The 16,986-nt window shown below is 44.3% G+C and overlaps 1 protein-coding gene across 1 annotated transcript in view; it reads right to left on the reverse strand.

Annotated features, from left to right (window-relative positions):
* gfra1a (gdnf family receptor alpha 1a) overlaps window positions 1–15,426 on the reverse strand; it is an 82,705-nt gene extending 67,279 nt beyond the window's left edge. Inside the window, 4 exon segments of the mRNA XM_060072403.1 lie at window positions 2,116–2,304; window positions 12,880–12,960; window positions 13,949–14,257; window positions 14,972–15,426. Of these exon segments, the coding sequence (XP_059928386.1) occupies window positions 2,116–2,304; window positions 12,880–12,960; window positions 13,949–14,257; window positions 14,972–15,035 (643 nt within the window). The 5' untranslated portion in view covers window positions 15,036–15,426.
* Between the last annotated feature and the right edge of the window lie 1,560 nt (window positions 15,427–16,986).

The following is a 16,986-nucleotide window of genomic DNA, read 5'->3' on the forward strand; positions in this document are numbered from 1 at the left end:
TTGAGACTGGAATTAGAGAAGTGGAATATAGCCTCTGGGTGTGGCACTTAGTGAGCTTCTCTCTACCCAAGAACGCTGATGTTTCAAATGCTAATGTCTCACGTCATGAGCCAGGTGCTTACTGTCTTACATTTTAATGATCCAAACCAATCTTCCCCTAGTTTGTCCGTTAGAAGAAAGATGAAGACAAGGTGTCTGGTGAGCTGACAAAGCAGAAGGCAAAGATGACAGGTAGAGCTGGTTCCACTGAAACAATAAGAAAATACATAGCAGAAGTGACGCATATGACGCTAACTGCTAGGACCAATTAACAATAATACGCATTGGTGGAGAGAAGATAGCTAACTTCAGCGTTCTTTATTTGTCTGTGGACAATCTAATAGTAGTTCATGGTGTCCCCATGACGCCAGATATATTGGTGTACACACTAGTAGGCTTTAAAAGCTGTAATGTAGGAGAATATCCCTTTGCGTAAGTAGATTGGTTTTAAGTAATTAACATCTACTTTACAAAACAACACTTTTGATCAGGAAGAACAATATCTGCCTGTATAAAAGTCACCCAACTTTCCCATCAGATAACCCCCTCCCGGGTTTGAATCAGAATGTGATGCCAAACTGATGCCAAACACATACAATGGACAGTGGTGTGCGACGTTGGCTGTGACGTGTGGTGTGTATGTCAATACGTGCCCCGGAGTTTGAGAAATAAAAGAGGAATATTGTTCTTTCTTCAACCTAATCAAACAAATTGATACAATAAAACCTCAACCATAACATTGGATTCTTTGCATATCATATTGTATCGCATGTAAGTTATTTATTATTGTTTAACTTATTGATTCCAGCTCACTTTATTTTCTATACTGTCCCTCTGTACAACCGTTTGTGTACATTTCAGTATAATGTGCAATAATGTGACCATGTAAAACTCTTCTAGTCCTAATACTATTCTACATATTGACAAACTTGGTTCATGTGATAATTTCAAAACAATATAGAACAGAAATGCCCTCAAAGTAATCATGTTGTCACGTAGTTCAATATGATCATGGAGCGTTTACAATCCACAAAAATCAAATGCTGCTTTTGCTGAGCTGATGTGAACAGTTCTAGACATAGAGTGCCCTCCAATTGGGGAAATGATTTGAACCAATACGACGCAACGGGAATATCAAAATATGACCTTTCCCACATCAAATTCCTCCTCACTGTCTATCTCGCGCTGTATCCCCTAACCCCTCATATCTGCTTCAGGATTTTTGTTCCCGTAAAAAAAATGCCACATCTGCTGTGGTAATATGAAGGACATGTCGACCCTACATTACTCATCTGCCTTATCATTGAGACACTGACTGACAGACACTCTGACAGACAGACAAGCAGACTCTTTCAACCTTCTTCTAAAGGGCAGTGAAACCCATCTCCACCTCCCCATGACACCAGACAGGAAGGCCCGTAAGTGTGCATATTCTATGGACACATGCAGGGGGTAATTTGCCCAGGTCTGGGTGCATCACGAGTGACAGGCCAATACCACCAGCATTACGCATCACAGGTGAATGATTGATTGAACGACCCAATATCAGCTTCCTTGGTGAACCCTCTAGTGTTCCTGTCTGTCTATTGGCTTTGAAATGGCACAAGCATCCACCGACCTCTGTGTGTGTGTGTGTGTGTGTGTGTGTGTGTGTGTGTGTGTGTGTGTGTGTGTGTGTGTGTGGTGTGTGTGTGTTTGTGTTTCCTTTGACACATGAACATGCACACACATATACAGCCCTTCAAATCGATAAAAAATACATTCACACACGCACATGTGCTTGAACGTGAACGCTTGAACGTACACACAGACGCACACAAGCATGTGCATACACACCAGAAACCCACACACACATACACGCACGCACGCACACACGCACGCACACAACACACACACACACACACACACACACACACACACACACACACACACACACACACACACACACACACACACACACACACACACACACACACACACACACACACACACACATCCAAACACAAACAGATGCACACAACACATACATGCATGTATAAACACTCAGACACATGTGAGCAATGTCCTGTTCATTACCCAGTATAGCCCAATTGGGGTGAGCCCTCCTGTTTCTACTGGGATCCTGGAGCTGGGCGGAGGAGGCTGACCCCCCTGTGCCCAGGGGGTCTCTACCCAGAACAGGCTCCCTGTCCTGGGATGCCTTGCCCTGGGCACTGCCCCTGCCTGGGGCCAAAGTCCCGGCGCTGCTCCGGAGTTCCCCTCCCTCTGCAAAAAGATGCGGGGGCCAGTTCAGCATGAGCAAACTAGGCTCATTGTTCACACAAGGTCACGGGAAGGTCAAGGCAGAAAACTGAGGACATTAGTGGGGGTCAAAGGGGGAGGAAATGAAGCGTCATATGGAAGTGCAGTCAGACAGTTATGAAAAGTGTAGCGTGCCAAGTGGACAGAGGGAGGAGTAAGAGGGAAGCGCTCTGTGTGGTCGGTAAAATAGGAAGGAGTGTAGTTCCTGTTTGCCCCAGGTTCGGAAGAGGGCTTCCTGATATTCACCTTACTCTTACTATAATCCATGAGGCAGCAATCTGTGTGTCTAGAGCCATACTTGGCTTTTACAGTGTTTTCCAATGGATACCCAACAAAGGTTGAATAGAGATCGCATTACCAGAATGTACTTACATTTGAAGGTAAATATTGTATAAATGCCCTTCTGGGATACAAAGCTATATTTTCATTGGACAAAGTCACAAAGCTTTGGTTATTTCCAGGTCAAATGCAACAACATCTGTGTACCATGATATAATAATCAACAATCAGAGAAGTCGAATCAGAGTAGATCATGAAATTACAAGGGAAAATGACATGCGTAGTTCTTTCATGTCTCATTAGCAATGAGTGAATTTCTTCCCTTAACAGGTTGGCTGATAATCATGTAAACTCTTCTTTCACGCTTCTATGAACGTTTCAAGTAACTACATTTTAAGTAACTACATGGAAGGGTTCCCGACCCCTGCATCCAGATTATCTAGTGCTACTGATTCATTGGCATTTCATCTCCTTAGGGGCCTTGCATCTTCAAAATTCCCTAAACACATGTGAAAATGTGTCAAAAAGTTAAGGGTTGTCCCAGTCATGATCTCCTGCACCACATTAACCCACAGTAAATCCAGGATACTGCTTTTATTGTTATATAATTTAATTTGTGGGAAACTCTTTCTCAAATCCCCACTGGTCACACAGATGCAAGACCAAAGCGCACAGATGTTTATAATATGTTTTCGGATGTGTTTACCGAAGCAAGGCAAACTCACACGAACCTCGACCAGGAATCAAAGTCTTCTGCAAAATTGTATGCTGTGATAGTTTACAGTATTGTTACTTATCTCCCCTAATGCTACCTTGGGCTTTAGCTGAGTCATTTTCTTATTGTATTTAATTCATAGCATTTCTGTCCATCTTGAATACTGTTGATAACAACCACAGAACAACAAATTTTTTCACCAAAAAAACGTGTTAAGAAATTGTAAAGACAGTAAATATCACAACCAAATATTTGATACTTTTCAACCCTCTGAACTTTGTGATGTGCCAATCATTTGCTATTTATTTGATATCTATATCATTGCAAAACATTTGTTATATTTCGAAATGTATGAAACTGTCAAACCTCAGCATACCATAAAGACGGTTCAAAATATTTGGCAACCATTGTCTTCACTGACCAAACTTAAATCCTGGAGCACTAGAAAGAAAATCTAAAATGAGTAATCTGTGTCGAAACCAAAGAGTATACCATTACACATTTCATAAAACCATCGTAAAAAAGTGCTCTTATAAGGTTACACAGCGTTATTTAATCTATACGGTGTGTTGACTCCAACCACTCAAACTGGGATTATTGTGTATTCAGTATTCCGCAGGCACAGTTCCACGACAGCTGTGCACATTATCAAGTATAACCGTGTAAGCAGACATTGTGTATCCAAAGGCTTCAGTGGGCCATCTTAACACAAGGCTGGGATTCTGTACACCTGCCAATGGTCGGTCAAGGCTTGTGGTCAGCCAAGCAAAACACAGCATGGTAAATCAAAAATGGCTCCCAATTAAAATGGACGCGATAAAGCTCTCCCCAGAGAATCTGCCCGCAGTTATGTTTGCTTTCCGTACATAAATATGAACATTATACCTGGTACTTCTGGCCTTCTGTTTGAGTGTTGAGGGGATATTTGTGGAAAAGCGGAGGCTATGTTTACAACGATGAATCATGTTTTTTTTTGTGCTTTATGTGTGACTTGAGTATAAGCACTGGTTGGCAGGAATTCAGCAGGCTAAGTGCCTGAACAGGTGTAGGTGAGATTAAGGCATTGGCAGCGACAGTCACAGAGATGGAGATCAATGGAGTTTGTCTTTTTTCTAACATCAAAAAACACATTGCTCTGAATGAAGCTGAACTCAAATAAAATGCATTAATTCACCATGTACTTGTTGAAAAACATGTCCTAAACACAAGGAGTATACGTCCTAACCTGCTTTCATTGTGTGTACATTGCTCTGCGTTTGAGCAATCGTCTATGTGTGTGTGTGTGTGTGTGTGTGTGTGTGTGTGTGTCAGCGAGAGATACGTTTATTTGTATGTGTGTGTGTGCTTACATTTTTTTGATCTGAGGTCAGTATGTGTGTGTGTGTGTGTGTGTGTACCTGTGTATGTCTGTGTGTGTGTGTGTTTGTATGTTTTTATACCTATATGTGTGTATGCGTTTGAGTGTTTTTGTATGTATGTGTAAGTATGTAAGCAATATCTGTGTTTGTGTGTATGGGTATGCGTACATTGTATGTGTGCATGTGTGTGTCTGCGGCCCAGCGTGTGTAACTTGGTAATTGTCTGTATTTGCATGCAGAATAAAACAGCAGCGGGGAGCAGACTTGGCCCACCCCCCCCACCCCAAACTCCCGCTGATTCAAGCTGTCAGCCACGTCGATTAACAATGATGAATCACCCCTCAACTTCTCATCCAATCACAGGCCTCTAAGGGGGGGGGCGGGGGGATCTGGGGACTCCAAATCTGGTCACCTTTAACTAAATGATTTTCTTGGCCTGCGGTGAGTGGAGCAGCGATTGGACCGGCGGCCTAATGACGTGGTGGTTGGGTGGTGGAGGCTGTGCAGGAAAGGCACCACAGATGTGCTGGTAATTTATAGAGTGGTGTGCTGAATTAAGTGGTGAGAGAGTGCGCGGTCTGGCCCGTGCTACCTGCCAGGGAAGATGAGTTGGAGAGAGATGAGTGGTGAGAAAAAAAATAAACACGCCAGAGTGCATTTATGTTGAATAGTTTTTATATTTTCTATAGATATACAGATACAATTGTAGTGTGTGTGTGTGTGTGTGTGTGTGTGTGTGTGTGTGTGTGTGTGTGTGTGTGTGTTTGTGTGTCTGTGCACATGCGTGTGTATGCGTGTGCATGCTTTTCCATGTCTGCATAATTTCCAAGACACTAAAAGGAAAAAGAATTAGGTTTGACCATTTTCAACCAACAAACCACAACAACAATCCATCTTTATTTGATTTACAAGTTATACCCCCCCTCTTGCTGTTCAAAAACAAATAAAACACAAAAGCCACGTCGGCCTCCTACTATGAACCCGAGTTAAAGGACTGAATGTTCTTTGAGGATCCATAATATATAAACGGAACGCGAGCGCACCAAAAATACCTCAGCACAGGAAACAGACAAGGTCAGTGGATGGACAAACCCCAGGCAGCAGGCGGTCTTGCTCCGGCAGAACACTAGACCCCATGCCGGGGCGCGGAGAGGGGCTCGGATCCCTCCTCAAACGGAAGCGCTTGGGCAGGAGAGACGGGGGGGCGACGGGCGACGGGCAGGAATCAATAGATTCTTGTATACACGGCGTCATGTTTCCAATCTAACACGGCGCGGTATCGACTGGGCCTCATACGAGACGAGGCGCGGGGACAATAACACACCAAGGGCCAGGGTGCAGGGTGCTTTAGGAGAGCCAAGGAAATGGAAGGGGTTCCAACAGGGCTGATCACGCAATTCTCTGTGTAAATAAGGACTGAGATATGGATAGACAAAGGAAGGTGTAAAGCTTAAGACATGCATGAATGTATGGATTCATGAGGTGGATGGATGAACAAATGAATGGAGGATTGAATGGATGGATTCAGGAATGTAAGGATGTAACTTATTCGTTCATGGATTCATAGCATAGTAGAAGGATGGAGGAATGGATAGCTGGATGAATGGATGGATTGATGAATTGATGGATGGATGAATGGGTGAATGGATGGATGGATGAATTGATGGATGGATGCTTGGATGGATTGATGGATTGATGGATGGATGAAATGCTGCAGTGTTTCCCCCAGTACTGTGTTGTTAAGGCGGCCGCCTTAACAACAATAGGGCCCTGCCTTGACTACCAATGTATATTGGTAGTAGGGAAAGAAAACATACTTCCATCAGGTGTAAAACATACTGTGTGGGCGTTCCGAGTTCCTTTAAAGATATAACAGCTTTCAATCATCAACATAGCCCACGTCACCCTTCAATACAATTCTCTCTTTCCCAGGCAGATCTCGACGTTTCCTCTAGTCTGGTGTGAGCACTGTTTACTGAGTGCTGTCTCTGTGCCTACAAAGACAAGAATCCAATATGGATTGAAGTGGAGTGTATTTTTACAGCGAACCCTGTCCAGCCGGACAGGAACAGAATATACAAAGGCATTATGAGTGCATTGAGGAGAGAGTTGTGGCGATGTACTCAATGACTCATGTGGTTTATTGAGGTGGATGAGCAGTTTACTGGGAAATGAGGCAGAGGGGATTAAAAACTATGTTGATGAGGTCCCAGAAATTGATGATCGTTAGCGACAATGTAATGAGCATGACGTTCGTACGGGACAGCCATGTTACCAGGCAACTGAAAACCATAACTGTTGTTCTGTGTTACAGGCAACACATCACTCGTTATATTCCTGCATATGAATGTTGTTGACGTGATGCATTCATGACCCCCAACCGTGCCCACCATGTTCCTGGCTCAATTCTTCCGGACAAAGTCCCTGGTTGTATTGTTCCATTTTCTAAGAAAATGTCTGAATACATTAGGTTTGTGGATTATAAAAACAAAGATGAAAGTTTAGTTATATGTGTAATCGTTTGGTTCGTTCTGGCAAAAATAATTTCAAAATACGAATACCTGTGATAGCAGAACTTCTAAACAGCAGGCAGATAAAGTGTGTTGATAGCCTACATGACATATCTGAGTGGATTTTGTCTAAATGAATGCAAAAAAACTTTCTGAGTGAAATAAAGATATCAATTATATGCAGTTTGCTAACCCTGAAGGAAAAAATCATGTTTGCCCCAACACATTTTACTTCATGACCTCTATTCGTCTTTCCTATAAGAAGGATATACACACACACAAACACACACACCCACACCCACACCCACACACACACACACACACACACACACACACATACAAACACACACACACACACATACAAACACACACACACGCACGCACATTAGTTGTAAGAGTCAGTGTCTACTCAACCAGGGATGCGGCAGATGGATGAACAAGCTCTGTACCGTATGGATTTAAAAGGTTCTGCTTTTCAACCTGGCCATGCACTTACATGAACAAACACACACACACACACACCACACATACACAGACACATACACACACACACACACCACACATACATTCAAACAGACGCAGACTCGTCTGCGTCCCCCCCCCCCCCCACACACACACACACACACACAAATAATAACATCTGCATACAGTATGTCAACTTCCAAGTCCCAAAACTAAAACTTGATGGTTGACTTGAGTCGTAGGAGTGAGGAGTAGGGGTGGGGATGGTGGCGGAGGGGACAAAATATGTCTGAAGTGTTGACAGATAGAGGAGAGGAGATATTGGGCTTTGGTGCATTCATTGCGAGCCACGCATCTTGTGGCTGTTGAGTGGGGGATATGCAGACATGTTTGATATGCAGACAGGGGTTTTCCGCACTCTCTCTCTCTCTCTCTCTCTCTCTCTCTCTCTCTCACGCTGTACAAGCCCAACGTGGGGCCAGACTGGGAAATGAAACGGTTGAGAGCAGCCGGAGCCCGAGAGAAGAAGAAAAGGCTCAGAACACACAGAGAGACAAAACGGTTCACTCTGCCGGTACCGTCTTCATAAAGTCTGCAGTCTCTGGGATCCTCTGTTACTATTACCCCTGCCACGTTGTGCGGATATATAATTGCTCTCAGAGGACCTGTAAATAAGGACGTCGCGAACCTGGAAGCTTTCAAACATAGAGTTCAGGAAATGTAACTTTTGGAACAACTGTGGTGCCCTCGAAAGAACAGAGAAAATTAATTCTTAAAAATGTCCCCTCTTTGAAAATAGATGAAAGCATTTGAAGCGCACTGAGTTATCACATCCCAAAACGTGTGAAATCATAATTTTTTCAACGTATGTTTATTTATCTGTCATTGTGCATACATGCGTCCCAATGATGTTTATATGAATTGAAAGTAAGTTTAATCTGCATATACATAGACAAATACTATTGAAATTCACACTATCGAGGCATTACGAAATATTAAGACAACAAAGAAGCCCATTAAACAACATGAATTTTAAAGCAAATGAATTCATGGAATGAGCTTGTAGATTGGCGACTGAAAAAGATGTGATCATGTTACTGCAGCTGAAATATATAGTCCTCCAGCTGCTTGCTTTACCTCTCTCTCTCTCTCTCTCTCTCTCTCTCTCTCTCTCTCTCTCTCTCTCTCTCTCTCTCTCGCTCTCTCGACAAAAAAATGTGTTTCAGAAAACAAATGAATACACATGCGCAAAATCTGCAGTTTCAGGGGTAACGTGGAGCCGATAGGTTTAATTACATTAAAACAAAGGCACTCAAGTTCATGGAGTTCAACGTTTTAAACGGTAGAAATGTATGTGAGTATGGCTAGAAAAACTGATACGGAAAATAATATTAGAAGGATATTTCTGCATCCAACAATTTCAGCCTGAATCAGATGCCAGACCATTGCAGGGTTGCCCCAATATCCAATCCAAACAACAAACACATCCTTCACAAGGCATTTGGTTTCAAACTGTGACCAAACGGCTAAATCCTACTCTCATGGATCTCTGGAGTTCTCAAACAACACACACTGGGCCAACATAGCACCCTTGATACTTTGAAGAATACTAAAGTAGAATAGAAAAGTTATGAAGGGCCTGAGTCTAACCTTATCTAAATATTACAATGCAACAATATAAATGGAATGCATATTTAAGTACACATCCCCTCTTCTCCAAAAAATATAATTCCTATTTGAAAGCAAGGATTAAATAAATATTACAGAAAAATGTAAATCATGTCATGTAATAATCCTTCAGATTATTACATTTAATTTGATTAGTTGCAGCCAGACGTAATGTGGGCAGCAGCATCTTCACCTTGCATTTCATACACCAGTTTCCTGAACAATGGATACCTTATATTAAGAGGGGCGGTGACCAGCCTAGGTTTCTACTCCATAAAACTAGGACTTTGCATATCTTTTGTTTATTTATGCTCCAAAGAGTCACCAAATCAATCCCCCCGACAACAAACCTTTCAGTGATGCGTACGTGCATGCGTACGTGCATATGTGTGTGTGCTTGTTTGTGTCTGTGTGCTTTCATGTGTGTGTGTGTGTGTGTGTGTGTGTGTGTGTGTGTGTGTGTGTGTGTGTGTGTGTGTGTTGTTTCCTTCCAGGGTCCTCGTCCTCCAATGCGATCTTATCCTTAAGGGACTTGAAAATAAACCCACTTCTGACAAAAACGTCCTTTTGTCTTTTATCAAGAAATTGTCATTTGAAATGGATTCATAATCTTCAACACTAGTCTAACATTCAATATGCACTGTCTATGAAAGAGTAGGTTTTATGTGGAAACCCCCCACTCCCACAGGGTGCTGTCCATCTGCTCAGAATGCTCTGTGATAGCGTCACTGACATTAATACAATCGGACTGATGCAGACAGGTGTTCTCGTGAGAATAGGTGTTGGTGTGTGTGTGTGTGTGTGTGTGTGTGTGTGTATGTGTGTGTGTACGTGCGTGCGTATGTGCCTGCGAGTGTGTGCATTATACTACACAATTGTAGTGTGCTTAATAGTATCTGTGCGCGTTCATATGTGCGACGCAAGGTGGATGTGCTAGTGTGTGACTGTAGATTAGTGCACATTGTGTGAGGATTTTGCTGGAGATTAGAGGCTTGGTTGGGGCCTATGGGGTCTATTAGGAAAGCGCTGAGTAAATATGCTGGGCTATTGTTCCAACAGCCTGGGATCAGAGTGTCTTACTGCTGAACAGACAAACACGGGACAGACACAGACAATAACATATCTATTGTACACTGGGTTTCTTGAATTACAGTCAGAAGTTACACAGGTCCATAATTAATGATCACAATGAATACAGGACTTGGAACAATATACAGAATCATAACTTTTTACGACAACCATAGGTCATGTTCAGTAGAATGAAAGTTACGTTTATATGTTTTTATCCCCTCTGTTTGTCATCACCTTTAGTAGTCTCCCTGCAGATCACTTGTTCAGCCCACTCAGGCGTTTCTCATTTCTCCTTAGCTTCCCTCGAGTCCCTCCCGTGTTGCTTCCCCGTTGCCCTGTTTCTATTACTCTGCATGCCTGCAATCGCTGCACTTTTTGATTTCCCATTCAATACTATTCCATATAATGCTTTGCTCCCACACACAAACACACACACACACACACACACACACACACACACACACACACACACACACACACACACACACACACACACACACACACACACACACACACACACACACACACACACACACAATTGCTCAATAACTATCCTTTAATGACACTGTCAGGTTGTGCTTGAGGTCTCTCTGTCTCTTAGAGAGAGAGAGAGAGAGAGAGAGCGAGAGAGAGAGAGAGAGAGAGAGAGAGAGAGAGAGAGAGAGAGAGAGAGAGAGACTCGGAGCGGGAGATAGAGAGAGAGAGAGAGAGACAGAGAGAGAGAGAGAGATAGATAGAGAGAGAGAGAGAGAGAGAGAGAGAGAGAGAGAGAGAGAGAGAGAGAGACTCGGAGCGGGAGATAGAGAGAGAGAGAGAGAGACAGAGAGAGAGAGAGAGATAGATAGAGAGAGAGAGAGAGAGAGAGAGAGAGAGAAAGAGAGAGAGAGAGAGAGAGAGAGAGAGAGAGAGAGAGCAAGAATGAGAAATCACGCAAAGCCGTCAATCAACATAAAGAGGTTTTTAGATGGCGAATAAGGAGAACCTTTCCTGGGCTGAGCTCGGCGCGGTAAATCTCCGTGCCCTCGCTCCAGCAGCCGATAGCTCAGGCTGCCAGAGGTGGGGGGTGTGGGGGTGGAGGGGGTTATTGAGGGTTGTTACATGGCTGCGCTGTGAACTATGCTCCCCGCACTGCATAAGGTTTGATGGCTCTGCGTTGCCTCCTCCCTCACTCGCAGGGGCGCTGGCATGTTAAGGGGGGGGGGGGGGGGGGGGTGGGGGGGGCAATGACAGCTTTTCCATTGTGGAGATGGTCCCCCTGTTTTCTAAGTGATCAATCTTCCACTTATGCGCGTGGGAGAGAGGGTGGGTTGTGATGGTGGGCGGTTGGGTGGGTATGAACAGTATAAAAGAGGCATTGATGAAAAGCAGTAAGTTCCGCTCTTGAGTTATATTGCTACAGGCGGTTACTGGATTGCAGCTTGGGTTCCAGAGCCGATGTGTCACCCAGATACAGGAGTCACGACTACAGAGTCAGTCAGTCAGTCAGTCACAGAAGTCCTTCCGACACAATTTGTATTGTGTTTTTCTCTTGATCTCTGGACTCACATTCGGGTTCAAAACTATGCAGATCCACAAATTGATTGACCTCTCGTGTTCGAATCCATCTAAAAAAGTATCTCAAGCCCATTGCCTCTAGAACACACCCATGTGTTCACACACCTATTCCTTAATTCAAGGTGATCAAAATGTGATTTTATGAAAGGTAAGGTTACCATATTTTTCACTGACTCGATGTGGGATTCCTATTTCTCAAAGCCACAACAAAAAAATAACATTATTGCACCAAAAGGAACGCAATACAATACAATATGCCCTGCACTGTCTCAAGTGCAGGGCAGAGGAGGATCAGGTGTGTGTGTGTGTGTGTGTGTGTGCGTTTGCGTGTGTTGTCTGTGTCTGGTGAATAAGGGAAGAACACTGCCATCTAATGGAGGCTGACAACATGGCTCTCCCGCGAGGGGAAGATTACCTCTCAACCCCGTCTCACACTCTCAGCGGTACTCACAGACCTCTTAACCCTCATACTCACAGCCCATCTCAAACAAGCTTTTGGCAAACACATAATTTCCATTGAACTGTTGACGAGGGCTGCAACTATACCTGCAACCTGATCCAAACAACAATAACAACACTAATGAAAACTCTGTAGAAGGGTGTCCACCTGATACCAGTGTGCACACAGAAGTATGAGCTCCCCGTGCAAAGATTTGATAACTGCAGAGCTGGCATGCACTGTGTTAGGGGAGGACACAGAAGGAGAGATATAGGAGAGATCCAAAGGCAGGACACACACTCGACGGGACAGGGGAGAACCTTCGTTCAGAAGCATGCACAGCTTGGAGGCTTGTAGATAAGCTTCCTTCTTGACCAACGTTAACATAGTTTCAAACATAGAAAAACGTTGAGCCAGGAGACACATCAAACCAAAACAGAAGAAATAACCCAGGAAGGACAGGGTGAATGGAAAGATTCGTACCCAGGATTGGAGCCAGGCGGAAGATGTCCGACAGACGGCTGTTGACCGCTTCGTAGGGGGAGTCTTCCAGGAAGTCATTCCCTGGGATGGGAGATAGAGCACCAGGCATTAGACAAGAAAGACAGTGCCACCTTGACCGAGGGACTGACGAACGCAGGGACAGACAGACAGGTCTCAGAAACAGTCTGACAGGCCAGGGTCTGACCCCGGACCCACCCTGCCCCCCTCTGTGTGTTTTGTTGTTTATTATGACAGCATCCCCCCCCCCATCACATTGGCCTGCAGGGGAAGGGGGTGGTATTTGGGTCAGTCGATATCCATGGTGGCACACACCCGCACGCTTGGTTAGGCAGCTTGGTCAGCTGTGTTGTGCAACTGGAAGTGAGCTCACTGCACGGACTCACACACACACACACACACACACACACACACACACACACACACACACACACACACACACACACACACACACACACACACACACACACACACACACACATATACAAACAAACACACACACACACACACACACACACACACACACACACACACACACACACACACACACACACACACACACACACACACACACACACATACACACTATACAAACACACCACATCTCTTTGAGATGGCACGGCCTCGAGGGGCCTCATGCTCCATTACCTTCAAGGGAAGTGATTTTGGAGATCAGAATTACAAAAACAAAAATGGTTTGTATTCAACACAGGATCATTAAGAACAGTTTCATTGAGAACAGACACAGGGTATAAAAGTATGTAGAACAGAAGTTCATATACGGCTAGAATGTAAGAGAATTAGGAGGAGAGTTTAAAAGTACCAAATGTATTTTTTATCGCAATGTGAGTGTGTTTTAAGCGTGCGGGGGTACTACTTTTAGGAGGTGAAATTATGATGGAGTCATCATGATCTGAGATGGTTTGGCAGGGATTAAAGACGGGGGGATGGGGATTTTTTTTTCACATTTAAATATTCCCTATTGTCACAAGCTGCAGCTCATCAAAGCCAAGTGACGAATTAAATAAACCACGGCATATGAAATACACACCTTGTAATGTCTGATACATCCCCCAGTAAATGCGCAGACAGTTCTTCTCTTTCTTCATGCCTCTTTTACACCGGCAGTTGTACAGGGGGCTCTGTTTGAGCGCGTCCATAGCGCTCCTGCACTCATCCATGGCCTCGAGGCCGGCCACCATGCTGAAGTTGCTCTCCTTGCCCCCGGCCACACACTGTCTCATAGTCCGGTACTTGGTGCTGCAGGCTTGCTCCTTCTGGCACTGCTCGCTGGCCCTCACGCAGTCCAGGTGGTGTGGCGAGCTGGCGTGCACCGTTTCCTCGGCGTGCGAACACACATCTGGGCATTGAAAAAAGAAATAATAATGATAATACCACTCCTACTAATAATAATAAGAATAATGCTTATACTAATAATAATCATACTCATCATTATCAATTATTATTAATTATTATTAATAGAGTATAGTTGTTTTTTCTTTCCTTTAAGGGAAGGCTAAATGTTCTGAGATTAAGCTGCTTTGGGGGATTAACATATAAACCATTCGATGGGGGGAATGTGGGAGCAACAGAAAAAGATGCGGCGCGTCACATGCCATAGACCTGATAATACAAGAACGACCACAACGAAAGGTTTCATTAAAAATTGTGAATGTACGTTTCATATAGATTATTGTGTCTTCGCAAAAGTGATGTGTTGCTTGTTTGGAGAAGTGTTTGAAAAGGTGTAGTAGAGCTTTACACACTATTTACTTTATCACGCAGAGCTGCCTGCGATGGACTTTCTTGGTCGGATACTGACGGTCCTGAACACAGACATACACACACACCCACACAGACACAGACACACACACACACACACACACACACACACACACACACACACACACACACACACACACACACACACACACACACACACACACACACACACACACACACACACACACACTGCACCCCTCATGAAGCAACACATACAATTGTTTACCGACCGGATCGGGGATCGGGGAACACGAGCAAGAGAGTGAAGAATAACAAAACCAAATCAACTCACCAAGAAGAGGCAGAAGCGCATAGAGAGCTGCGAAGATCATCGTCCTTCTGTCGGTGGGAAACATCGAGGGATGGACAGATAGAAAAATAATAAGGTGTACTTCAAAAAGCAGTCTTAGCAGTAGTTTAAGGTCCAGAGCATCGCGTCCGTATTGAAATCCATTGAAGAGCAGCAGACTCCGACAGGGTGCGCACTCCGCGGTCCAGCGTCCAAGGGGTTCGCTTCATGCGAGAAATTATTCACAGCTTCCCAAAGTGCCCTCCTTCAGATCCCCCCACAGTCTTTGAACTATATCAGCAAAAAAAAAACACACAGCAAGAACCATTTATTAAAAAAGAAAAAGGTTTCCGGCTCCTGGGGTTGTTCGGAGTCAAAGCAAAGAGCGACTAGGTTCAGTGTGGCTCCAACTCCAGTGAGTGGGAAGCTGCTCGAATGTGCGCGTCTGAGCGCATGGAGCCAAAGCCCCCCCTCACCGCCCCGCTCCCCTCACCCCCCTGCTGCACGCTCCGTCCAGCATAGAGCCAAAGCCCCCAGCCCTCCCCGCTCCCCTCACCGCCCCCCAGCCCTCCCCGCTCCGCCGCCGCACGCTCCGTCTGGAGGGGAGCCTCAGCCTCAGACCGGTCTCCTTCCAGAATAACCCGATCTTAAAGTAAACTAAATTGTTAAAATTTTTCAATTATATAAAATTGTAACTGCAAATAGGTACAAAGTTATAAAACATACGGTTGCAGTTAACAGACCGTTTGTAATCGATCCCAGCAAATAATTATTGATGTGTGTGTGTGTGTGTGTGTGTGTGTGTGTGTGTGTGTGTGTGTGTGTGTGTGTGTGTGTGTGTGTGTGTGTGTGTGTGTGTGTGTGTGTGTGTGTGTGTGTGTGCGCGCGCGCGTGTGTGTGTTGTAGCCTATAGGTTTAAATTTTATAATGGAGTTAATTGCAGCAGTCAGAGAGTGAAGGCTGGAGAACTGGGTAAACGACTCCTCGTATGATATAAGCCTGTATCGGCATTGATTGTGATGGACTTTGATATACTTAAAGAAGGCTTACAAGCTACGCGTCAACCCTTTAAGCCAATGGATAAATAAGTAAATATCTACATAGCCCGCACAGGAATCGTTACACACCGGGCTATCGATTTAATGCACATGGGTCTTAAATCCCAGTCCCTGATAATAACATGTTAACAGACCATTTAGGAAATTAGAAAAAGAAAACAGCTGAGAAGCAAAAGGCGATCATTAGGCTGTATACCAGATGGACTTAATCAAGAGACCTAATTAGAGATATGTCTTGAGTGGTTAACGAGACTATCCATATTTCATGAATATGCCACATCTCTAGTTGATCCTGTGAATGGGCCCCTGGGCCAACATGGCCCACAGGACCCACTGGCCCCAGGACCAACGTGGCCCCAAGGCCAACGCGGCGGAAAAGGAAGGATATATTAAGTGACTATACCGCCATCTAGCGGATGTTTAAGCACTTGCTATAAAGACAATGTGTTAAATAATTCATAGATATAAGTATGCAAAATGGATCTTTCAGCTAAATATCATTGCTGTCGCAATGCCCTTATGTAAACGACTCAAAGTCACTTGGTGTAGCCTGGACTAAATAGACCTTTCAGTGGCAGACTGGCAGTCCATTAACAAACCCGATCAGTTAGGACTTTTTCAAGACATTATTAATCTTGCCAATGCCTTTTTCTTTGTCACTCATCGACGACTATGAAAAAACAACAACGGTGGATGTGATGTAATATCAAGATAATATAATGCCTCTAATATCAAGATGAACATGGCAACCATGGGAGACATCGTTTACATCCTCCTAAACTCAACAGCTTTACCTAGACCGAGCTCGTCTTCCGTAGGCTACTAAGCCTGAATCTGAATCTTGATTTTCGATCCGCACCATCTCAGCGGAGGGCGCCTCGAGGGAACCGAGCGGCAATAAAATTACAATAAAGCCAGCCTGCTACTGAAATAATGGTCTTATTAAGATTTGATGACTTT

This window comes from Gadus macrocephalus, chromosome 15 (assembly GCF_031168955.1).
Source record: "Gadus macrocephalus chromosome 15, ASM3116895v1".
Taxonomy (NCBI): Eukaryota; Metazoa; Chordata; class Actinopteri; order Gadiformes; family Gadidae; genus Gadus; species Gadus macrocephalus.